We start from the raw sequence: 26,269 nt of genomic DNA, 5'->3' as shown, positions 1-26,269 counted from the left end.
TAGGACATTTTCTCAAGTCACTTTCTTGGCCTCCCCTCAGGTTCCTCTTATCTGACTGCTGCCTTGGTAGCGTCTCTTCTTCCTGTCCCTCAAGGCCATTCCCTCAGCTCTCTATAGGTGTTGGGGGAGCAAACACTATTTACACTAAAAAAAAGATGAGGGGATGCTTTTGACTCAATTCAAATTCTATAGATAATATACATACTGTTTGATGTTTGATAGACAATAAACATACTGTTTTCTTCAGAAATGTTAGATGGAGTTGGCAGCAAGGAAGTCTTCTTATACAGGGCTACACAAAAAAATTCAGAGACATTTTTTTCAAACTGATAAAATTGTGACACAATATTGCCTCTAGAAGCAATTGCAAAAGGGAATTTTCCTGGTGAAGAAGGGGAGAAGGGTAGATTCTGTATCCTTTTGATAGGCAATTTTTCTGTTCTTCTAGCCCCTGGGGGTTGACAGTATTTTGACCTTTTGGATAACTGCAGAAGTGCAACCCAGTTCAACATTTGCAGAATCTGAAAACACACACAAAGACACACCTGCCAAAGTGTACAGTCTCCCTCATATGATTGGCTAATGGTTAACTACATTTGACTGAAGATCGTAAAAATCCAGAGTAATTTAAGGAACGTATCAGATATCTGGAAGTGTGTGGTTCCTATAACTATTGACATAATACCTGCAAAATAGGTATGTCAGATATCAAATGTAATACAGTGTTAAGACTTGGAAGAATGAGAAGACTGTTTGGATTGCGAGGAATTTTTCACTAACATCATGTCTTATGACAGGATTTGTTTTCTCTGTTAAGGGATGATTCCCCCGTTGAAGTTTTAGTCACTTTGTGATTTAATCTTTTCAGAATGTTTGAACTTGGAATTTGACTTTTAGATTGAAACAATTGCAGGTTACTTGCTTGAAGAGCATCTTTGTTTCAGAGTTTATATTGTGATGGTGGTGATGATGATGGTAACAACAGCACCAATTACAACAACGATGATAACCACCACAACAGTTACGCTCCCTAATTTGATCTTAGCAAAGTGCCAAACAAAAAAGTTCAGAACTCTTACCATTAATGAAAGGCAACTTCTTAGTGAAGACGAATTTTTCTTTGGTCTAGTGCTTGTCCCTCAGTAGCACCTACAGCAGAAAAGGGACTCAAAAGCAGAGTGGGTGGAATACAGGGAGAGTCTGCAGCTAACATTTTCAAAGCCATAGACAGGATTTATTGACTACAAATAATTTTGCTGTTAGCTCTGGTACTGAAGACCTTGGGATGGTTAAACATTTATCAGTCTTGGAATGAAGGTGGTCATTTTTCCTTCTGAAGAGTTGGAAGCATTAGCTGAAAGGCTGAACTGTTGCTTTATTTGTTTGCTGTTACCATTGCAACACAGAGCTCACAAAGCTACTGTGGAGACTTCACTTGGCTATCAAGGCCATATCCTTATTCCAGTAATACTTCATCCTCAAACAAAACAAAACAAAAAAACCCCAAACAAACAGAAAGGGAGGACGGGATCATTGCTGGGAGAAATCAGCTCAGATAGCAAAGCTGCTGAACGGAGGTTTTCTGCTTCGGACATCGCCCGAAGAGCTATGAAGGGCTGGCTGCTCCTGGTTGCTGCTTTTCTTCTCTGCCCAAGTTGCTCTTCTCCAAATGGTAAGTTAAGCAGAAGGGAAATCAAGGGGTTACTGAGGGAAGTGGTTTCTGCTGCATTCATTAAAGGAACAGTTATTTGGTAAAAGGGTGAATGCATTCCATTTTTTATTTTTCTCTAAAAATGTGTGGCTTTCTGGCAATTTGTAATGGCAGATACTTCAAGGGTATCACAGATGTATAATTCCAAATTCCTCATCCAATATTGCATTATTTGATGAGATTATAATTTGATGAGATGATTAAACACTTCCATCAGCTTAGTGAATTCATATCAAATTTGAGAGACTTTGCTTCACTTAACTAAGGAACTAGAAATGATAATATCTAAGTGGTTACTATACCTTACTTGAACAATGCTACTGTCAGGTTTAGCCCAAGAACCACAATGAGGCCGTCCAGTGCAGTACAGTTCCTTTACTGACTTTACCTATTAGACGGAATCTCGCCAGACTAAACTTACCTACAGCTACTAGAGAATACACTCCGTGAGGCGCTAGGGAGGAGCCAGCCCCATCCTCTTCATTTTCCCACAGTCTTGTTGCAGGCTGAAGAGGTGCTTGTCCTGGAATGTCTCTCCCCCCTTCTGACAACCTTGAAGCTCCATTCCAGAATCTTCCCCGCTCATGCTATCTATCACAGCTACCTAAAATTGATGCAGACTTTTGCTCTGTACAGGTAGTCCTCATCTACCAACTGCAACTGGGACTGGCAACTCCATCGCTAAGCACGCAGTTGGAAAGTGAAATGTCATGTGACTGTGCTGATTTATGATGGCAGTTCTGACTACGGTCATTAAGCACAATGTCACGTGACCGTAACTTGTGATTTCCTGCTGGCTTCCCCATTGATTTTGCTTGTTCGAAGCTTGCTGTGAAAGTTGCATATGATGATCACATTACTGCAGGATGCTGCGATAGCTGCAACCTCAAGGACTGGTCATAAATTTCCTTTTTCAGTGCCCTCGTAACATAGAATGGTCACTGAATGAATGGTCAGTAAGCGATGACTACCTGTTATACCATTGAAATATTTCTTTTTTAAAGTTATCTTAAAAAAAAAAAACCTCAACATGTAAATAAACGGTGTGGAAATGACATCTCCCAGCAGCTATAAGTTTAGTTCTTCTAATAAGAATTCTTTATGAACATTTCCTTCTGCACAAGGGAAAGAGACTTCTGCCCCACCTGCCCAGGGTGGTCTAAGAGTCTATCATGTAAGAGTTATTTTGTTAGAAATGACTATAGACTATAATTTGGACTAAGCATGAATGAAAGGCAAATATACAGAGAAGAGATCTGTTTGAGCCCTGGAAGAACCTTTTCAGATTCTGTATCACTTTCTCTGGATTTTGGAAATTTGAGGCTGTCAGATTTTAGGGTATGGTTCTTCTCATACTGTACTGGCATATTTGAAAACCAATCCAAATCAAGCCTCCTAAGACTGTCTTCCAAAAGAGGATAAAGCTGGGTAAAGTGCTCTGTTACTGGAATATCTCATTGCTAATAAACTAGTATGATCAACAAAGTTTCATGGATATTGGCTCTGTTTTTGGAAAAAGCCACCCTACAGGGCTTCAGCATACCAACTCAACCTGATACACTCGGAATGAGGAACCTTTGGTCCATGAGCCTACTCTAACCTACTATCACCTTCTCATTGCCATGGGCACCCAATACACTTTGCCTGATGGCAGAACTGACCAATTATTCTAGGAGATCTCTGCACTTTCTCCAGTTGGGAAGACAAAGCTCATTTCTAACTAAATCATTTGTGTGGGTTTTATGTGGTGATGCATCCCATAGTTCCTAGAAGCTGTCCCAGTCAGGACAGGTACAGAGTGGCTTCAATCATTGTGTTTTTGATGGGTCTATTCCCCTCAGAAGAAGCACATGGTAGATATTCTAAGGGAAGAGGGAGGTAATGTAGTATTCATCTACAAGGAGAAATGGATGATGGATGATGGATAATCTACTCTGTCTGGGATCAGGATTTCCCCACGTTACCTCCCACCCCTTGGTATCATCTGGCCCACTGGAGCATGTGGGGCTAGATTTGGCATCTGGAAGAGATGTCGTTCTCTACCCCTGCTGTGCACTTCTGTTAGAATAAAATCCCCTTGAATTCAGCAGGACCTTATACCAAGTATGGGGTTATTGTGCGGGATCTTTACATTTCAATTCAAAACCAAGTTGCAGGGGAAGAATAATTAGAACAAGTTGCTGAATTTATTTGCAATCTTCCAAATAAAGGCAAGTGTACTAAAAGTACTTTTAATTAAGATGGCTAATTTCACAGTATCTTTTATTGTAAATGTCAACTGCCAGCTTTAAATTAGTGAGGACCCATTAGTAGACATTCCTGCTTTATAAAATGATCTCACAGGCTATATATATTTTAAAAGTAATAGTGGTATTGTTTTCTGTGCTAATAGGAAGCAATATTGATAATCTGATATGAGCACAAGCTTTTTTAAAATATGAAATATATGATTTATTTTCTCTAGAAATTACATGCAACCCTCCAAGAATATCCAATGGTTCTTTCCGACCTCAAAGAGCTATATATCAAGATGGGGATCTAATTCGAATACACTGTGACCCTGGATATGATTTTGAACCACATAATGCAGAAAAGGTGGTTGAATGCACAAGGAATGGATGGTCACCTTCACCAAAATGTGTCGGTAAGCAGAACTGACATGCGTTAATATGATTACAGAAGGGCTGATCTTTGCTGCACAAATTTATTTTTTAACATTGTTTTACATGAGTTTCCAATGTTCTGCCTAAGGGACGTATCTCACCCAGGACATTTTAGTAGAATTTGCACATACTGTATCTAAAGTGCCTACTTAGTTGTGACAGGATACTGGGCAGACATGATAGGAGGAGGTGGTGTTTCAAAGGTGAATAGGCAAGATTGTATCACTGCATTTCCACACGTTCTCCTTGAAAAGATTTTTTCTAGATATGTGGTAAGCATGCAAGAAATTTGTTTCAACATAGCTGCTTGTCAAATGAAGAGGCATATACAATAAGTTTACGACATAACCTTCATTTTTTCTACAGTCTTGTTTCTAATATTGTTTCTAAACATCACATACAAACAACATAATTTCATTCTTTTCTGTTTCACATAAAAAGTCCAAAAAATTTTTGCAATTAGAATTAAAATTACTTGATGTCTTTTCTCTAATCAAAGCTGCCAGCTTTGCTATTCCAGCCAATTTCATCAACTTCACCATCCATTCTTCCACCCTTGTGCATATAAAAGCCTTGCTGCTGTTATCATACATAAAACAAAGTTCCATGGTTTTTTTCCAGCTGTTTGTCCATCAAACCCAAAAGAAAAATCTCTGGTTTCGAGTGTATATTAATCTTTAAAATCTTCTAAACTAAGATACAGTATGTATATGATTCCAAAATGTTTTAGCTTTTTTACAAGTCCACCAGAGATTATAAAAAGTCTCCTTGTTCATCATCTTTTGTTTCTCTGTTATTTTTGGAAGCTTAGATTTCTTTAAGAATTCATCCACCTTCTCCTTTGAGATCTGTTCACTTTTATATAATTTTGTGTAACATTTTTGAAAAATTATTTGCATTGTTACATGATCTGTTACCATGGCATTCCATTTTTTGCAGTTTTAATATCATTTTTCTCCTTTTTCCCCTCAACTTATATACCAACCATTTCCCTGGTTTATTTGGTGACTCAACATTCTTTTGTTTAGCAAAATTCATTTTTATTTCCATTTCCTTAACCATCAGCATAGAAAGTTGAATTTGTAAAAGCGTGATTTGTTGTACAGTAAAATGCCTTTTCTTCCTGATGAATGTTTTTATTCATCTTCCTTGGTCTGTATCTCTGCTAAAATCATTTGCATTTTTTCATATCTTTGTTTTTTTTTCAATTTGGAGTTCTATAATATAAATTGACCTCCCATAAATGCCCTACTTGCATCCCAGACTATTCTTATTTCTATATCTTTATTCAGATTGATTTTGAAAAAAATTCCTTCAATTCTTTCTTACAGTCCTCAAGTATTGATTCTTTCTGTAATATAGTTTCATTTAATCTCCATCAATATGTTTTTTTTCTTGCATGACATAATCACTGGATTATGATCTGAGAAGGTTTTTGCTACTATCTCTCCTTTATTAGTATATGTAGATAGCTTCTTTGAAATCAATAACATATCTATTCTTGAAAAAGAACTATGTTTTTTTCAGAAAAATGTATTATATTCTCTAGAATTTCCATGTCTCCATATTTCAGTAAGTTCAAAATTCTCCATCATTTAAAAAAAAAAATTCTCGGAAGTTTGCCTGGTGTTAATTTTTTTCACAGAAGTTTTGTCTTTTTGTAGACAAACCACTTCATCCCAGTCACCTAAGACACTCCAACTTTCAGATGTCAAGACCATTAATCTTTACATGTCATTATAAAACAGCTTTTTTGTCATTTGGTGCATATAATTCTACTAGCAATTTTTTCATTTCACCCCATTTCATTTCTACAGCCATATATCTGCCTTGTTCATAATTTAATATCAACTTTGGTTGTAACTACAGATTTAGATACAGAACTACAGATTTTTCTTATATTAATGTGAATGTGAATGTATTAATTCTGTACATTTTGTCGAACTTTGCTTCCATATCTTCTTCATCCCAGTCCAATAATTATTTGCATTGTAACATGATCTGTTACCATGGCATTCCATTTTTTGCAGTTTTAATATCATTTTTCTCCTTTTTCCCCTCAACTTATATACCAACCATTTCCCTGGTTTATTTCTTAATTCTTAATTCTTTCTTACAGTCCTCAAGTATTGATTCTTTCTGTAATATAGTTTCATTTAATCTCCATCGATATGTTTTTTTTTCTTGCATGTTGGTACTATATCTCTTTTATTAGTATATGTAGATAGATTCTTTGAAATCAATAACATATCTGTTCTTGAAAAAGAACTATGTTTTTTTCAGAAAAATATGTTACATTCTCTAGAATTTCCATGTCTCCATATATCAATAAGTTCCAAATCCTATATCATTAAAAAAAAAAAAAAAACATTCTCGGAAGTTTGCCTGGCGTTAGGTTCTTTCACAGAAGTTTTGTCCTTTTGTAGGCCAACCACTCCATTCCAGTCACCTAAAAGACTCCAATGTTCATATGTCATGTCCATTAATTTTTAAATGTCCTTTTAAAAAACAGCTCTTTTGTCATTTGTTGCACATAGTTCTACTAGCAAAATTTTCATTTAATTACAGCTATATATCTGCCTTGTTCATAATTTAATATCAACTTTGGTTGCAACTATGGATTTAGATACAGAACACATCTATTCTTCTTAGTTGTTCCTGTGTATACAGATTCTTGTCCCAAACTTTTATGGATCAAATACTTTTTGTCCTTCTTTCTTACCGTGTTTCTTGTAGGCAAATCACATCTTGTTTTAATTTTTTGCAAATAATGAAAGACCTTTTTTATTTTTTGAGGAGCATTAGCTCCATTTATATTCCATGTCAGGCATCATAAATCCATGTCTGTATTCCAAATTTGGAAAAATTGAGTCCTGTGGCACCTAAGAATGTAGTCTCAGTCTCATCTTCCTGTTGTGCTTATCCCTCTTGATCTTTGTGTTGCATCTCTTGTCCTCATTGTAGTTTTTCCAGATCCTCTTTAAACTTTTCATTAAAATCTCTTCCCCTTTGGACAAAGTTCAGCCTGTACCTCTGTTGGCTGAATGTCAGGATTCTTCCTTCCAATTTGTCCCAGTGAAATGGCATTCTGTTTTGCTTATGTTTATCTGTCAGTTAGTTATATTTCTTTCTTTCTTATAATATTCTAATTGGTATCTCTTTCAACTCTATTACATCTGTGTTGTTAACCTGTAATTTGTGATTGCAATGTCATTGAAGGACCTGGTCCCGTGTCTTCTTTCATACAAAGTACACCAATATATCCCTTGGGATTTTTCTCATATTAATGTGAATGTGAATGTATTAATTCTGTACATTTTGTCCAACTTTGCTTCCATATCTTCTTCATCCCAGTCCAATAATTTTGATTAGGACTCCACAGCTTTCTGTCTATTACCTTCATCAGACTTTTCTGGCACTGCTCTTGATCTTAAACAAAATTCTTTTTCTCTTAATTCTACATGAGCCACATTATCTGGCCCTATTAGGATACTGAAAGTGTATCTTAAAGATAAAGTTATTTTCAGGAACATAGTATTTTTAACTTTAAAACTATAATCTATAAGCCTAGAGCACAATGAACCAAAAACTATTGCAAAATAGTTCCTAAAAGCAAGAAGATCATATTTAACAATATAAACCATAATCCATAAAACTGCAACACAAAGAAATTAAAAGAAAACACCCCAGAAAGGCATTCCTGTACCAGCTTTTGTCTGATTTCCATTGCAGTAAGAGAAAGCTTAGGTACTGAGTGAGTGATGTAGGGTTTCAGATCTTCTAAAAGGAACTTCACCAGGTGCTTGCCCAATCTTTCAGGTTGCATACTAGGGGTGAAATAACCTTGATCCAAATGGCCCTGTAAACTCTACAGTGTAGTAGGACATGGCTAATTGTTTTTATCTCATTAGCAACACATGGCCAGAGATACGAATGGAATTTTAGCTACCTGCCTTGCAGCAATGCAGAAGGGAGGATATTATGTCTAGCTTTAAAAAAAGTCTTTCTCAGCTTGCGGAAGGCCAGAGTATGTAAATATTATTTTAAAATGCTTGATGTTAACTTGATTGGCACATTAGTAGTGAAGTCCATTCTTGACTGGATTAGTACATGAGAAGAGAATTCATAAGGCTAACCTTGATGAACCTAATAACCACGTATTTCCCTGAAAGTATGCTCATCACACCTAGGTGTTCAGCAACATACATGTACTCATTTTTATTTACAGTTGGAGTGACAGGCTGGGCTCACAAGATGAAAGGCTGGAAATCTCAAAGCCTGCATATGAAGCCCTGATTCCTGCCTTGGTTTTGCTGCATGATAATACCAGGGGCATGCTTTTACATGGCAGCCTATGCTCCTTACTGGGAAGTAAACAGAAAAAAGTAAAGGATAAAAGATAAAAGTTACAAATGAAATATGTTCTATAGCACCACCTCCTCTCCTTGTATATTGAAGAATGTGACTACAGAATTCAGCTCCCCCTCCAGGAGATAGATCAATCTCACCAGGCAACAATAGAATCAAACTTTATCCTTAAAAAAAGGAAACAAAAATGTGTAAAAAAAATCCCTTTTCATCTTTAAATAATCCCAATGGCAAAGACACTAAAAATATAGACCTGCTAAAATTACAGGCATCAGTTGAAAAGACTCTCCTATAGAATGACTGTAATGGTCATCAGAAAGCTCTGGACTGGATAATATCACTCTGTCCTTAATTAAGAGGAACTGGGCTATAAATAGGTTTCCTAGTTAAATAGAAACATACATTTTTTACTGCTTTTACTGAGCAGGTATGGAAAACATGAATATGAGTGATAATAAATCCATAGAGCATCAATGATTAAATTTAAGACATAATTCCTAGCTGGACTTGTTAGCTTTTTTGTCAGAATGACCTGGTACTTAAAGCTAAAGTCACTGCTTGCTTCCCTCTACTGTTTTCCACTTTTTGTAGATTTGCTTCTATCAGGGGCTCAGAGGGATATAACTTCTGTTGTCAGTTCAGTGGTCATTCTCAGCTTGGTTCCTGGTTCCCTCCTTTGAAGACAGTTAAAGAATAACTTTATGGAAAATGGGAAGTATTTTAATACCTGTTTTAACAATTTATATAGCTGCCCATCTCACAACAGTGACTTTAAGCAGCAAATACAAACAAATTATAAAAAATAAACATATGCACAACATCTAAAACTCACTCCACTTCTAATCCAAAGAACAGAACTTAACAAATCAACCAACAGGACTCACTTAACCTCCCAGCCCAAAAGCCCAGACACAACCAGCAATTTAATCCCTTGCAAAGGGCCAAGGGGATCGAAGCCATCCAGATCTCTGGGAGGATATTGTTCTATAGGGTAGGCAGTGCATCAAAGAAGGCAGTGACACCTAGGTTCCACAGGTTCGCACTGCCTAATAGATGGCAGCCAAATCAATTGGTAGGCCATTGATTAAGCATCTCTTTTCACTCACATAATTAAAATACAATTACCCAAAGACTGGTCCTATTCTATAACTATTGCAATCTTGATTGTGATTGTAGTGACACAGCTTGACCCATAGGGTGAAAAAAAGCTGGAGGCTTCACACTTCCTCCCCAGAAGTCTACTGGTTCTACACACTCTAGCCTTCTCATTCAAGGGGGGAGAGGTTAGAACATTTCATCACTAGTAAGATCAGGATGTTTCATCTTTAGATCGCAGTGAAAGTTAGTTATTGCAGCTATGGACTATTCAGACCAATCCCCACACAGAACAGAGTAAAACAAGAATGTATTCTGGCACTGCTTATGTTCAACAAATTGATGAATTCATCAGATTATAGGCCAAGTGATACTCCTCTTCCCAGATCCCACCTGGAGTGATCTCTGAGGACCAGGATACTCTGTGGATATTGCACAGCAAACAATTACTTCTTGCTAACAACTAAACAATTACTATCTAACCTGATGGGCTTAATTTCTACTTATTCCAATGTATGAAATAGTTTTTCCATATTTAGTAAAGGTCATGGGGCAACATACATTTGGAGAAGAGAAAGAATGTTTATTTCTTTAATGAAAAGTTGACCACAGGAATCATGAGTATGCCAAGAAAGTAGAATAAAGAAATAATGGCTAAAGTAGCATTTAGCAAGTTTTGATACCGCATTCCAATTTCTAAGCCCTATGTACTTAAGCATTAACATTTAAATTCGGTCTAATTCCACAATCCAAAATATGTATAGGCTTACCTACTTAACAGCACAGCTGTGGAAGAGAAACTGAGAAGGATGTTACATCCTTGGTGTTAGGCCTCCCTGTGTCTGTGTCTATTTCTGAACATGTGAGTGTGTAGTGTATATATCTTTAGACAGTGTTTGATGCAAAAAGTTCCTTGCAGAATCTGTGCACAGAGAGCTTTTGCCTTATGCTGTTAAGGGGGAAAAGTCCCTGCGGGGCTCTAACTTAAAGTATTATCAAAGAAAGTCCTGTACAGTGCTTCCTCTCTAAATTAGGCCTCTGCCCTTAGCCAGAGCGTTAGCCGTTAGTTAGCAGAGAATTCCATGAATGTTGTTGACAATCACAACTGCACATTCTTTCCCAGGTAATTGCATTACCGTCCCTTTTCTTAGAAAGCTAGTCTTTAATCATGAGTGATACAATTCTCATTTACAAGGATTTCCTGACAAATGGAATGGTGGAAGTGCTAATTTCACATGCTTAGCCCAGATCTAGTAGATAAACCATATCCCACGTTACTGCATGCAGCTGATATTGCAATTTTATTTATCAGTAAGACTGGAATTATGAGGAAGCTTAGGGCTCTTGCATTATATTGGAAAAAGCTGAAACTAAATACAAATTATAATGAGACAATTATGGTTTTTCCCAAAAACTCTGAGTTACATCGACATATCTAGGTGATAGGTGGGATAAACATACAACAAGTTTGATTCTTTAAATATTTAGGCATTATCTTCCAAGCATTAGATACCTGGACCAAACAGATAAGAATCATGACTGATTATGCTCATAAGAGGTCTAGAATTATTTGACGTTTCTCAACAAATATTGACCTGCTGCCCTTAGGATTTTTTCAAGTTAAAAATCAAAATTTCTCGAAGCAACTTTCCACATTCCTCACTGGGCACCAGACGCAATGCTGCAGTTGGCATCTGAAAGGTCTTCATTTGAGGCAAGCACTAGGATTTGTCCTTAGAATTGCTGCTATAAGCTTGTCTTTGTAGACAATCCATAGCCCCTTGTGTTCCTCTTGGAGAAAGAACATTTTAAAATGTCTTTAGCGAGAAAATCAACAGAATGAGACTGTTTTCATAAAGCCCATTTCCTGATTCCTAGGCCTGAGTCAGAGGGAGCTTTTCAACTTCCAACAGCCACTTTCCAGAGATAGAGTGCCAGAAATTATTTCTAAAATTCAAACCCGATATTTAAGCCCATCTTTTGTACATGTCCGCACCGCTTCAGAAAGGGCCTGCTCTACCACACTGCCTTGTGGCAATGAGAGTAGTTCATATGGTGTCTATTCATTTGCTTTAGAATGTAGTTTTAAGAAATCCGGAGGTATCTCAAAAACCTTTTAGTGGTTTCTCTTTGAGAGAGTCAGGGCAGAGAAGCATTTAGACAAAACAAAAACAAAAGTTTAATCACCTCCTTCAGTGTCTTGAACCGTTGCTTTATTTGTTTGCTGTTACCATTGCAACACACAGCTCACAAAGCTACTGTGGAGTCTTCACTTAGCTACAAGGCCGTATCCTTATTCCAGTAATATTTCACCCTCAAAAAAAACCAAAACACAACCAAAGGGGAAAAAAACCCCCAAACAAACAAAAAGGGAGGAAGGGATCAATGCTGGGAGGTTTTGTGCTTCGGACATTGCCTGAAGAGCTATGAAGAGCTGGCTGCTCCTGGTTGCTGCTTTTCTTCTCTGGCCAAGTTGCTCTTCTCCAAAAGGTAAGTTAAGCAGAAGGGAAATCAAGGGGTTACTGAGGGAAGTGGTTTCTGCTGCATTCATTTAAGGAACAGTTATTTGGTAACAGGATGAATGCCTCCCATTTTTTATTTTTCTCTAAAAATGTGTGGCTTTCTGGCAATTTGTAATGGCAGATACTTCAAGGGTATCACAGATGTATAATTCCAAATTCCTCATCAAATATTGCATTATTTGATGAGTTTATAATTTGATGAGATGATTAAACACTTCCATCAGCTTAGTGAATTCATATCAAATTTGAGAGACTTTGCTTCACTTAATTAAGGAACTAGATATGATAATATCCAGTGGTTACTATACCTTACTTGAACAATGCTACTGTCAGGTTCAGCCCAAGACCACAATGAGGCCGTCCAGTGCAGTACAGTTCCTTTACTGACTTTACCTATTAGATGGAATCTCGCCAGACTAAACTTACCTACAGCTACTAGAGAATACACTCCGTGAGGCGCTAAGGAGGAGCCAGCCCCATCCTCTTCATTTTCCCACAGTCTTGTTGCAGGCTGAAGAGGTGCTTGTCCTGGAATGTCTCTCCCCCCTTCTGACAACCTTGAAGCTCCATTCCAGAATCTTCCCCGCTCATGCTCTCTGTCATAGCTACCTAAAATTGATATAGACTTTTGCTCTGTACAGGTAGTCCTCATTTACCAACTGCAACTGGGACTGGCAACTCCATCACTAAGCACGCAGTTGGAAAGTGAAATATCATGTGACTGTGCTGATTTATGATGGCAGTTCTGGCTATGGTCATTAAGCACAACATCATGTGACTGTGACTTGGGACTTTATAGTTTTCTATAAAAAAAACTCAACATGGAAATAAACAGTGTGGAAGTGACATCTCCCAGCAGCTATAAGTGAAGTTCTTCTAATAAGAATTCTTTATGAACATTTCCTTCTGCACAAGGGAAAGAGACTTCTGCCCCACCTGCCCAGGGTGGTGTAAGAGTGTATCATGTAAGAGTTATTTTGTTAGAAATGGCTATAGACTATAATTTGGACTAAGCATGAATGAAAGGCAAATATACAGAGAAGAGATCTGTTTGAGCCCTGGAAGAACCTTTTCAGATTCTGTATCGCTTTCTCTGGCTCTGGAAATTTGAGGTTGTCAGATTTTATGGTATGCTTCCCTCATACTGTACTGGCCTCTTATAAAACCAATCCAAATCAAGTCTCCTAAGACAGTCTTCCAAAAGAGGATAAAGCTGGGTAAAGTGCTCTGTTACTGGAATATCTCATTGCTGAAAAAGTAGTACGATCAACAATGTTTCATGGATATTTGCTCTGTTTTTGGAAAATGCCACCCTATAGGACTACCAACTCAACATACCAACTCAACCTGATACACTTGGAATGAGGAACCTTTGGTCCATGAGCCTACTCTAACTTACTATCCTTCTCATCCCCATGGGTGCCCAATGCACTTTGCCTGATGGCGGAGCTGACCCATTATTCTAGGAGATCTCTGCACTTTCTCCAGTTGGGAAGACAAAGCTCATTTCTAACTAAATCATTTGTGTGGGTTTTATGTGGTGATGCATCCCATAGTTCCTAGAAGCTGTCCCAGTCAGGGCAGGTACAGAGTGGCTCCAATCATTGTGTTTTTGATGGGTCTATTCCCCTTAGAAGAAGCACATGGTAGATCTTCTGAGGCAAGAGGGAGGCAATGTAGTATTCATCTACAAGGAGAAATGGATGACGTATGATGGATAATCCACTCTGTCTGGGATTAGGATTTCCCCATGATACCTCCCACCCTTTGGTATCATCTAGCCCACTGGAGCATGTGGGGCTAGATTTGGCATCTGGAAGAGATGTCGTTCTCTGCCCCTGCTGTGCACTCCTGTTAGAATAAAATCCCCTTGAATTCAGCAGGACTTAATACCAAGTACAGGGATACCAAGTTGAAGAATGAATATAACAAGTTGCTGAATTTATTTGCAAGCTTCCAAATAAATGCAAGTGTACAAAAAATGCTTTTAATCAAGATGGCTAATTTCACAGTATCTTTTATTGTAAATGTCAACTGTCAGCTTTCAATTAGTGAGGACTCATTAGGAGATATTTCTGCTTTATAAAATGATCTGACAGGCTATATATATTTTAAAAATAATAACAGTATTTTTTTCTGTGCTATTAGGAAGCAATACCGATAATATGATATGAGCACAAGCTTTTTTAATATATGAAATATATGATTTACTGTATTTTCTCTAGAAATTACATGCAACCCTCCTGGAATATCTAATGGTTCTTTCCGACCTCAAAGAACTATATATCAAGATGGGGATCTAATTCAAATTCAGTGTGACCCTGGATTTAATTTTGAACCACATAATGCAGAAAAGGTGGTTGAATGCACAAGGAATGGATGGTCACGTTCACCAAAATGTGTTGGTAAGCAGAACTGACATGCATTAATATGATTACAGAAGGGCTGATCTTTGCTGCACAAATTTATTTTTTAACATTGTTTTACATGAGTTTCCAATGTTCTGCCTAAGGGACGTATCTCACCCAGGACATTTTAGTAGAATTTGCACATACTGTATCTAAAGTGCCTACTTAGTTGCGACAGGATACTGGGCAGACATGATAGGAGGAGGTCCTGTTTCAAATGATGAATAGGCAAGATTGTATCACTGCATTTCCACACGTTCTCCTTGAAAAGATTTTTTCTAGATATGCGGTAAGCCTGCAAGAAATGGGTTTCAGCAAAGCTGCTTGTCAAATGAAGAGGCATATACAGTACTGTTTCTTTTTCACAGACAGATAGGTACACTTGTTGCAGAAAAGAAAAATTAAGTTGGGAGCCAACTCCTGGATGTCTGCATAAGTTAATGAAATCCAACATTTTAATAATACAGTTGCCTAAATCAGTTCATCAAGAAGGTTGTTCCTGATGATTTCCATAATATTAGGTATAATTGCCACTAATTTTAAATTAATTTCCAGAAATTGGACTCTCACATACAAACTAAAATATTTAGAAGAATTCAAGATAAGTAGTCATATATTGAATTTTCTCCAATTTTTGCTTCCAACAATTTGTAATGATTAGTTATAATGTCCTCAGTAATGATCTGTTCATTGTAGATTCACAGTGAAAAAAAATTGCTATTGGAAGCTCGCAGAACATATTGAACCATAACTGGAATCTGTCTTCCAACAGTTTTCATTAAAAAACCTTTCTTAATTTAATTAATTAAGAAAAGTTGATAGATAGATAGCTCATACAGGTATGTGAATGTATAAAATGTGTGCATATAATTTTTTTAAAATTATATTTCATGATAATCATCCATCCATAGTCTATATCTAGCAGGGCCAACCCTGTGTAGTGGTTAAAGTATTGGACTAAGTGTGGGGAGACCTAGTTTCTAGTCTCCCCATGGCACAAAAAAACAGGGAGGTGACCTTGGGTCAGTCACCCCCTCTCAGCCCCAGACAACATCAGGCTCGGCAATAAGCTGAACAACAAAACACTGATCACATCATGCCCTCTCCATTGTCTTTTAGGTAAAAAAAACACATTGATCTTCAGGTATGAAATCTTGCAAGACACTTTTCAGTCCTCCTGCCAAGATCATAGTAAATATTTCATAATCATTATTCAACAAAGAAATTAGTCTATATTTTTTTGATAAAGTAGGATCCTGACCTTCCATATGTATTAAAGCAATATTTGCTCCTTTCCAACTTTCAATTCTTCTTCTAAAATAGAGTTCGTCATCCCTCGTATGGGTTGCATCAAATCATCTTCCAAACATTTATCGTAGGATGCCAGTAAGCCATCTGGTCCTGGTGCTTCCCCCATTTTAGGTCTTTTTTTTGGTTACTTCACAGACTTCTCATATTGTTATAGGTCCAGTCATCATTTTTTCTTTTTTTCAGATAACTTTATTAGATTTTAGAATAAAAGCAGTAAAAACGAACAAAAACTAACATTAAAGAAAAAGATTAAGAAAAGAGAAAAAGATTGAAAAAGAGAGAGAGAACAAAGTCAAAAGTGCAGAAAGCAAAAAAGAAAAGAAAAAAATAGAAGTAAGAATGACTTCCAACTTCCTCACAACAGATATAAGTAACAATTTACACTAAACCCTTACTCTAAGTTTACAACATGACTTTCATTTTTTCTATTGTCTTGTTTCCAGTGTTGTTTCTAATCATCAAATCCAAACAGCATAATTTCATTTTTTTCTGTTTCACACAAGAAGTCCAAAAAAGGTTTCCAATCAGCATTAAAATTACTTGATGTCTCTTCTCTAATCCAAGCTGTCAGCTTTGCCATTCCAGCCAATTCCATCAACTTCACCATCCATTCTTCCATCGCAGGGAATGTCAAGCCTTTCCACCTCTGTGCATATAAAAGCCTTGCTGCTGTTATCTTATATAAAAATAAAGCTCCATGTTTTTTTTCCAGCTGTTTGCCCATCAAACCCAAAAGAAAAGTCTCTGGTTTCGATTGTATATTAATCTTTAAACAACATACCTTCTAAACTAAGATATGCATATGATTCCAAAATGTTTTAGCTTTTTTACAAGTCCACCAGAGATTATAAAAAGTCCCCTTGTTCATTATCTTCTTTTGTTTGCTTGGTAAAGAAAAAGCATTAGTAATTATGTACTGCAAACATCTACTGTAATTATATATACTGCAAATATATACTGCAATTATATTGCAGTTAAAGCATTAGTAAATATATACTGCGATTATATTTAAATTATGCATGATTAATTTATGCTTTTCTGACTCAATCGTATAGATTAGCTCTCATGATCTTCTGCAATATTTTGGATTGTATTTAAAAACATGTATTGGACTTCTGAAACTGACAGTTTCCCACGCAGGAATACTTTGCAAGAAGAAACCCTGAAAAGCCCTGAACTATGAAAGCCAGTATCATAAATCAAAACATTTCCCTAATCGTGCATGTTAAATAACCAAACCATTGGCTCTATTTTGCTAAATTTTACACAATATGCAGATATGAAATGCTCTGATTACCCCCCCTCCCCTCCTTCTCAGCCGTTTCTGACTGTCCCTAACTACTGTTTTGTTTCTTTAGCTGGCCTAATGTGGATGATAGAGGTCTTTTTTAATTATATCATAATCTATCCTTGGCCTGTATTTTATTTCTCTTGCATTACTTCAAAAAATTGAAGTTAGCCATTCATGATTTTGCTCCACTTACACCAGGATACAGAAAATGTGGCCCACCAGCATTCTTTTTATCACCCCAAAAAGATAAAAAGAGTATCCTGACAACCTTACAAATGTTTTTAGAAAGCCCAATTTTTGATGCCACCAACTCTACAGTAGTACAACCCTACAACTCTACCAATCTACAGTATACAGTTGGTGACATCAAAAATTGGGCTTTCTAAAAACATTTGTAGATGTTTGGGGCAAGGTTAATGTGCAAGATGGATGGGTGGATGGATGGATGGATGGATGGATGGATGGATGGATGGATGGATAGATAGATAGATAGATAGATAGATAGATAGATAGATAGATAGATGTCTTGCAGATGCTTAAGACACCCATTTCACTCCTTAAAATTTAGAAAACTCTTACAGAAAATCCCTTGACTAGCAAAGGCTGCTATGTCCTTCTAGCTAATAGAAGCTGTGCATCTCTCACCTTAAAAAGTCAACAATCCAAGTTGGTGTCAGGATACTCTTTTTATCTATGGTAGCTTTAATTTTAACAACTAGCAGTTATCTTGTTTCCATGTACTTTTCATTTGTCATATTGAGACAGTTGAAGGGATGGAAATGGATTCAAAGCAACAATGGGTGTAATATCTTTAGCCTTTTTGGCTCCTTCACTTTTATAGGATATCTTCTCTCAAAGACTATTGTTGCATCTAAAAATATTTTAACACTTGCTAACCAGCATATTTACTCTACACCTCCCATGTTCGAACATCCTTTAACAAAATGTAGACTTATAACTTGAAGAGTAGGCCACAATTTTTCTCTTCTCTTCCCTTCTTTTGTTGATGTTATTGACCTGTATCATGACCTAAGCTGGCCTAATGATCAGGGAACATTCTAAAGAGACTGCTAAAGATTCAGAAACACCACGTGCTGTTACGAGGAATTACTTTTTGTGGAAAGAAGGTCTTCTGTAATCTAGAGTGGCACAAAGAAAGGAACTTGGGAGAGGAAGCTAAAAGCAAAGATTTCTAGTAATTATTGTATTAATAAATAAAGCTGGTACATGATAATCCTAAAGCTTTGCAAATATTAAACGTTCTAGACAAATTTTCTCTCTTCAGCCAACCTATCCTGTATGCTTCAGATATCCTCGTTTGAGAAAAATAGCCAACATTTCTAAAGCTTCCATGCCTGATCATTTGAATACTGTGGATACTCACCTGGCATGAGTCTGTATTTTTAAATTTATTCTCATTAATCTAGATAGGAAATAATTTGTTCCCACCAACAAAGATAGCAGCTACAGTCACTTCAGACAATTTTTCGATATCCATACAGCAGAACAATTTGTATAGCAGATGAGCTTCCTCACTCAAATCTCTTTATCTTCTGTTAAATATGAGAATAGACGCTATGGATAAATTGAGGATAGAGGGACCATTCTAAAAAAAAGCTCCTAATGTGATAATGTGGATATGGCAGAATATTTTTAAAGCCTGAATTAAATAGGCATTGAACAGGGGTTACAACCCTTTTGCTTTGATCCTTTTCTCCTTTTGGGAATGTCTGAAAAATCTGAACACTGTTATCTCTATCCCTGATAAATTAATAGTAAATAACAAAAACGACTTATTTGCATCTTCTCTCCATTTAGATACAACCTGTCCAGAACCCCCTACAGTTGAAAATGCGATAATTATGGAAGATAGAAGAGAAAAGTACCTGCCCGGCCAGAAAATAAATTATCAGTGTAATGATGGTTTTGAACTATCTGGATCAGCTACTGTAACATGTACAGAAAAGAAGTGGTTACATTTACCAAGATGTGAAGGTAGGAAAGTATAATCTATGGGATATATTCCAGATGTTCTTGCTGTGAGCCAAAATTCACCTGGAGAGTACAGAGAGGGGAAATGTGAGAAATGAGGGCATTCTTGTTGTTGTTTTTACTTAGAGCATTTTTTAAAATTCTGGAATGAAATTAGGTATTATTAACCTGAACCATCCACCCTAGGAGGAGCTGATCCTGTGTCATTGCTCCTAGTTTTCCTTTGACAAATAGGTAAGCCTGTGGGTACTTTGAGACACACATCATTTTCCCACCCACCACCTTCCATCCCACAGGTTTCCTTATCCACTCCCTAAGTAGGACAGCCTTCCCTCCAGCTGACCAGCAGGAAGGAACAAAACATAGCCTCTAATCAGTGAGGAAAAAAATTAAGTCACCACTTCGCAGAGGATTTGCAAGACTACCCTTTAGATTGGCAGGAAGGATGAAGAGGCCATGGCAAGCAGCAATTGGCGCCTTGACTTCTAGTGGGTAGAGACACTGGGAGGTGGATGAAACAGAAACTCCTCCAGTGGGAAACGTCTGTTCTTCTGTTCAAGAGGAAATCCCGCTCAACACTCTTGGCAGCATTTCCTCTGCTTCAGCATTTCCTAATTGGGTCAGCCTATGAAGATACTCCCAGTCTCCATGAGGTCATGGAGACGCGGGATGAGAGACAGATCTTATTGTGTCTGGAAGTAGCACATGTGTCTGCCTTGGCTGCTCTGAATGATCAAGCTTGTTTGTTAATGTATTTTCCCCACTTCTGCCCCACCACAGTTTAGAGACTCTTAACTGCTTATCTAGAGTACAAATAAAATATCCAGCTATAAAAACAGCAAAACAACAGCCCTGAAATGGAAAACTACAAACAGTAAGAAAGAGAAAGAGAACATTTACTAGCCTTCATCTCAGCCTATTCTCCCCCACCCAGATCTGACAGCTTCCAAGCACCAGGAAGGGACACTGAGCGCATCTCCCTCACAGCCTAGGATAGCTGATGATACGGCACCCTGAACGGTCAGATGATCTTGCCCAGTGGCTCCCTATGGATGTTAAACAGCAGGGGAAAGAGGACTGACCCTGTCGAACCCCACAGATCAGGGGCCACTGAGCCAACCTCTCCTCCCCGCCCATCACAGCTGCATCCATCGCTTCGCTATCCAGCTTCACGAGAGACTGAAGGGAGGGGAAAAGACCAGAATAGTTCATCATGCAGAGATGCATTAGACAGCTCCTTCTCCGCATGTTGTTCATAGAAGGGTTTACTAATTAATTTTCTCGCAGGATAGTGCAGTTTTCAATACTCGATTTCAGAATCGTTCTAAAGCGCAGTTACCAAACTTTCATCTGTGTTCTTCTTTAGCTTTTACAAACAACATTAGACAATAGATTATATACTTCATTGGGGTTCCCCCAACCCCAGGTTAATATTCATCCAGCAAAGGAAGTTTCAGGGCAAATTATTTACACAAACAATCCACCACCAGTAATCTAAGGCTGATCAAGTTGCATGGTAGTAATGATGTAAAGCACCAATTTCGTTTCTGCAAGATGATAGAAACAGTCGCTGTAGGAGGAAGAGGAGATCCATTGTCTGTAGCTTCACTTTCACCCCAAGTCAGTGGAAAGCACCTTAAGCCTGCAGGGCCAACCATTGTGTTTTCCATTCCATATGATGTGGGTTGTCAGTTTTGATTTTAAAAGCAGAGGCATGTTTAGATAAGTTTGCTTTGGGAAAACAAAATGCACTTTATCCGAATGGGACCTTTTTTTTTAATCATTTTAGATGTATCATGTATTTCTCCCCCTCAAATTGAAAATGGTCGGATTAATGGTCTAATAAAGGAAAGGTATTTGCCCCTGGAGAAGGTGAGCTATCGATGTCACTCGGGTTACAGTCTTATTGGACGCTCTTACGTTACATGTGTGAAGAAACTTTGGACAGAAAAACCACATTGTGCAGGTATTTATGTACAGATCTTTATATGCAGAAGTGAGGATAGAATTGGAAATGAATTTGCTTCTACTTTACAGGGTCCTGCATGTTATTCTGAAAAGGTTCTATCAGGCTTTTTCAGTATTTTACTGCTAAAGTTATATACTGTCCCTCAGAATTTAATCTGTCTTGTTGAACTATGAAGGTAGAATATGCTTTCAGTAAAATTTATTTATTTATTTATCAGACTTATATAGCCACCCATCTCATGACAATTGACTCTGGGCAGCGCACAACAAAGCTAAAAACAGGCGGTCAATAAATACGAAACAAGCAGTGTTATAATTATTGTTAAAAACATTAAAAACTATAAAAAACAAAACTAAAAGAGAAGGAATATTAGGCAAAGAGATGTTAACAATAATGTAGCTACCTTAATAATTTACCAGTCCCCTGGGCTCCCCAGGCCTGATGGCACAACCAGATTTTGAGGGACCTTCGGAAAGTCAAATAATGAAGCCAGCCTCACTTCGGGGGAGAGGATATTTATTCAATCATTCATTCATTCATTCATTCATTCATTCATTCATTCATTCATTCAATTTGTCACCGCCCATCTCATTAAAAAACAACTCTGGGCAGTTTACAGAAAACCAAGGTCCAAAAAGCAGTCCAATCGTTGCCCAAATATCCCGTCAATGGATTGATTCATATCTGCTAATGTGAGTATCTCAGTCTTACATTTGGCTGGCACCCTGATTCCCCTGGAAGGGTGTGCTATTACACAATTCAGAACTCTTCAAATACTGGCTTTTCTTTCTATCCTGTAGGAGTCTTCATTACCTCTTCTTCCTGCATGCCTTTAAGGAGTTATCTTCTGGTTGTATTGGGCCTAAACCCAGTTCCCAGTGGAATTCTGTCTCTTCCAATGGCTGTCCTCTAGCCTTATATACTTTCCACAAACTTTTCTTTACAGGGACAACCCATTAAGTCCCTAGATAGGTAGAGCCAGGAAGGTGACTTTGGAGAAAGAATCCAGAGGCCGTTAAGGAAACACCACATGCAGAAGAAACATGTATTAAGTCCAGAGAGGTGGGACAGTGCTCTGAAGAGATTCAGACTACCCCCCATCCTGACTCCTTGGAGTATACGGGGAAGGGAAGGGAAGACACAGAAAGACTTGCAAGATTCTGTTACTAAGACCCGTCTCAATAATGTACAGTTCCAGTCTTCCTGTGGAGTCTGTTTCCTGATCTGGTCTACTTTGAAGGGTTGACACTACAGCTAAGAACCACTGAATCCTAGAATTATTCAATTGGAAAGTTCACCAGATCTGGTGCTTTCATCAAAATGCAAATTCCACCCCTTTTTATTTCTGTGCGAAACTCATTCAAAAGGGGTAGAGGTTGTACACACTTTTCTTCCCCCACCCCCACTGGACATCCTCCCTCCTCGTAGATGTCTTCTCCTACATGTTAACCAAAGCCATCATGGAAAAAAGTCTAATTAGAGGAACAGGTAGAAGTTCCAGGCATCAGGGTCAAAATGGACAAAGATTTTTCAGAAAGCAGAAGACTTTGAGGTATCCTATAAAAAACTACACATCCTATTAGTGCAGGATTTGAACAGTTATTAATAGAAAGTGAGTAGTAAAATTAAGAACCCCTTGTGGGGAGATTCCATTAATCCCAAAGCAAGTGCTATTCGTTTTATCACAGATCTGCCTAAGGTACTAAGAAAGTGCTGATGGTAGACTTTCTAAAGCTGGAAGACAACCTTAGGGACAACTTATTAATCATTCTCGGCCCATCACTTAAACAAGCTGTATGACATTGTTGCTTTTTCAAAATAAGAATTTGTATTAGTATTATTTTGCATTGTAGTTCCTTACTGAACAAACATATAAACATTTGTGTGTACACTATAATATTTGTAATCATGAGGAGTATTGCTCAATAGATTCTGTATCTAATGTAGATATGAAGGGAAAATGTGGACGCCCACCTCTTGTGGATGATGCAGACGTCTTGCAGACACTCAAGTCAACCTATTCCTCATATGAATTTGTAACTTATCAATGCCAAAATCGTTATACAATGGAAGGATCTCCAAGAGTGACTTGTCAAAATGGCCATTGGTCCCAAGCACCAACATGCAGAGGTATAAGTAATATTTATAATTCTTTATAGACAAATATTGTACTTCTGGAAATGTATAAATTTCCTGACGACAAAGCTGTTGTGTCAGCATGTTATTGTCAGAAGGCGTTTTACTGCCTTGTAGTGGAACTAGAAGCTGTTGTATTGTGAACCAAGATAAGGAAATTATCTCAGAGAGAAAGAAGATCTGAAGTCACATCTTAACAGCAGTTTCCTGAACTTGGTCTTTGCATAATTCAGACCTTCAGCATGAGGGAATCTGGAAGAAGAAGGGGACTAAAATGTTTTCCTTCTGCCTTTTACACATAGAATATTGTCTTGCTTAAAAGAGGTTTGTATAAGTCAGGCAGTTTATTTCATGACCGATAACAGTTGAAAGACAAAAGGAAAGGGGGGGGGGATAATAGCAGAGAAAAAATCATTTATTTAGATCTCTAACTGTTTTTACTATTGCAACATAAACTTTAATCTCTATCAAAGGAATTCTTCAGTGTAAAATAAAACTTCTATATATCATCTGATTTTTTCCTTCTGTAGTTCCTTGTACAGCAAGTGAAGAAGATATGAGAAAAAACAATATAATGCTGAAGTGGAGGCACTTTGATAAAGTATATTCTGAGGCTGGAAATACAGTTGAATTTCAGTGTAAAAGAGGCTATCATCCACATCCAAATTCCAGGCCATTTAGGGTTCGTTGCGTGGATGGGAAATTTCAGTATCCACATTGCATTGATGTATGTATATTGTCAGAAAAATACTGTAGTTCACCAATATTAACATTTTACCTCCCCAACCTATAGAGAGATGTGTGCCTTAAAATAACAAATGGTTGGTTTTGTAATAATATGTCTTTATTGTCAGATCTGGAAACCATTCTGAATCTCAACTTGGAACATAAAACCAGCTTTTCAAATGATTTTCATTAGCTCCTTCCCTTTGTGTTCTTACTCCTCTCTCATCTTTCTCCTTTCCCATGTTACTGTCATCTTTCCCTGTATTCTCCCCATCTTCAATAAGCTGATTTGAAAAAGAAAAATAATTTTCTTCTGTTTTCCAGGTGTCTTTTGATACACGTGACTGCCAAAATGACTGCAGTCGTTAATCCCAGTTGGATAGAATCAGTCATGAACGTAGCTGAATGGTGAGTGATTTATGCCTAAACTTTTTCAGGTTTCCCTGGTTAACTTGGATAAAACATTATTTCAGGGATATGTCCCATAAAATGAAAAAGATGGCTCCCTCTCAATCATCTTCAGCCGCAAGGTCCCTTCCGATAACATAGAAGGAGAGAAGCCTGATGAGTTTGCTGTTTTTGTATATTATATATATAACTGTGCATTGAAAAGCACTTGAAATATTTAAAAGGCCAAAGGTCTGGCAGCTAAAGCTGTGGACGAAATTGATCGCAAGCCAACTTGGTCTTCTGCAATTGTTCTAAATCAGGACAGCTCTTAAGGCCCCTGTGATCTAAATGAAATTCCTTCCATTCAGAGCAATGGCAGAGAAGTGTTATGGTGTGGGGGGCTGATCCCTAAAACAGTTAGGAATGGGACAGGAAGATACAATAGCTGCCATCATTTCATCTCTTCTGGTCTGTTGCTGAATCCTGGCAGATTCCAAGACTGAAGACCAGGAGATTCCTCTGTCTTGGGGCTGAAGTGTGTGGAAACCTCTCCTTTAGCCCCATGGCATTTCCATTCCATCTTTCCTCAGAGCATCCCCTGTGAGGGTGAATTGGAATTTGGCATCACATAATTTTCCGCTCCTATTTCAAATGTTGGGCTTCAGGTTCACTCTGGCTGCCAGAGTTGATATCCTAAAATATCAGTTCTTAAAGTTTATTGCATGTTATTGTGTCAAAAATAATTTTAAAAAGGAAAGAAAGAAAGAAATTGCTCAGTGATGGAGTGATCTACAACTTTTGAGTCACTTGAGTAATTTTAGCCATTTGGTTTAACAAACTGAGATACTGACATTTCAGAGTCTTATTGCCCATTTACAAAAACAGTTTAATATCTTAAAATTATCAGAGGCTGCATTCTGCTTCAGATCAAGATGCATCCGTTTAAAATGCAAACATGCAAATTTATTTCTTCATTGTCCACATTGTGTTTTATAGCTCTAAGTAAATGAATGACACGACATATACAGCAGCCTTTTTGAACCAGGAGATGGATGTCAAAAATCATATACCGTTTTCTTTCATATGACCACGTGAAGCTGGATTCTCCTTTTCAAAAATTTATTTTGTCTGGACTGTCTACAGCTATTAACAATGGATCTGAACCTAAAAGCCTACTTTGTAAAAGCCACATTTTACCAACTGTTATTACTGGGAAAATGATACGATTTATAAACAAGTTTGTAGACATCTTTAAGGCAGATAAAGTATTATAATGTAGTATTATATGCGTTTTTAAAAATATATCTAGAGTTAGGAATGTAGTTTTTTTCCATATAGAGTTTAGCTGTAAACATTTGATTAATCAGAATTATCAGTCAGCAGCCCATATTAAAGTAATGACAAGGGATAATTGGAATGTATACTTTTAGCATATAGATGTGTTGAGTTCTTTAAAAAATAAAAAAAATCCAAAAATGATTTTTACTGCCAAACAATTTGTAATACATTTTGTAAAAAAGAGAAGCATACAGTAAACACTCCAATTCATGGGCCACTCCAAGATCCAGAAACAGTCTGGTCCTCCTGGGGTTGCCCTGGAGGCAGCATACTCTAACTTGATGTTCCGAATCAGAGGGAGGTTCAGCAAAATGGATTTCTGCTGTCCTAAAGTCTAACATGGGGAAAT

General features: G+C 37.4%; 1 protein-coding gene across 1 annotated transcript in view; it reads left to right on the top strand.

Annotated features, from left to right (window-relative positions):
- Window positions 1–26,061, top strand: part of LOC103055801 (complement factor H-like) — a 41,192-nt gene extending 15,131 nt beyond the window's left edge. The window contains exons 6-13 of the mRNA XM_088154387.1: window positions 4,176–4,355; window positions 14,585–14,764; window positions 19,188–19,364; window positions 21,151–21,327; window positions 23,278–23,460; window positions 23,997–24,193; window positions 24,517–24,600; window positions 25,579–26,061. Coding sequence (XP_088010513.1) covers window positions 4,176–4,355; window positions 14,585–14,764; window positions 19,188–19,364; window positions 21,151–21,327; window positions 23,278–23,460; window positions 23,997–24,193; window positions 24,517–24,561 — 1,139 coding nt within the window. The 3' untranslated portion in view covers window positions 24,562–24,600; window positions 25,579–26,061. The remainder of the gene's footprint in view (window positions 1–4,175; window positions 4,356–14,584; window positions 14,765–19,187; window positions 19,365–21,150; window positions 21,328–23,277; window positions 23,461–23,996; window positions 24,194–24,516; window positions 24,601–25,578) is intronic.
- Window positions 26,062–26,269: the final 208 nt, after the last annotated feature.

This window comes from Python bivittatus, unplaced genomic scaffold, assembly GCF_059951505.1.
Source record: "Python bivittatus isolate LINGU-HERP-01145 unplaced genomic scaffold, Pbiv_v1 ctg000700_np1212, whole genome shotgun sequence".
Lineage (NCBI taxonomy): Eukaryota > Metazoa > Chordata > Lepidosauria > Squamata > Pythonidae > Python > Python bivittatus.
This window is presented reverse-complemented; position numbering and strand designations above follow the sequence as displayed.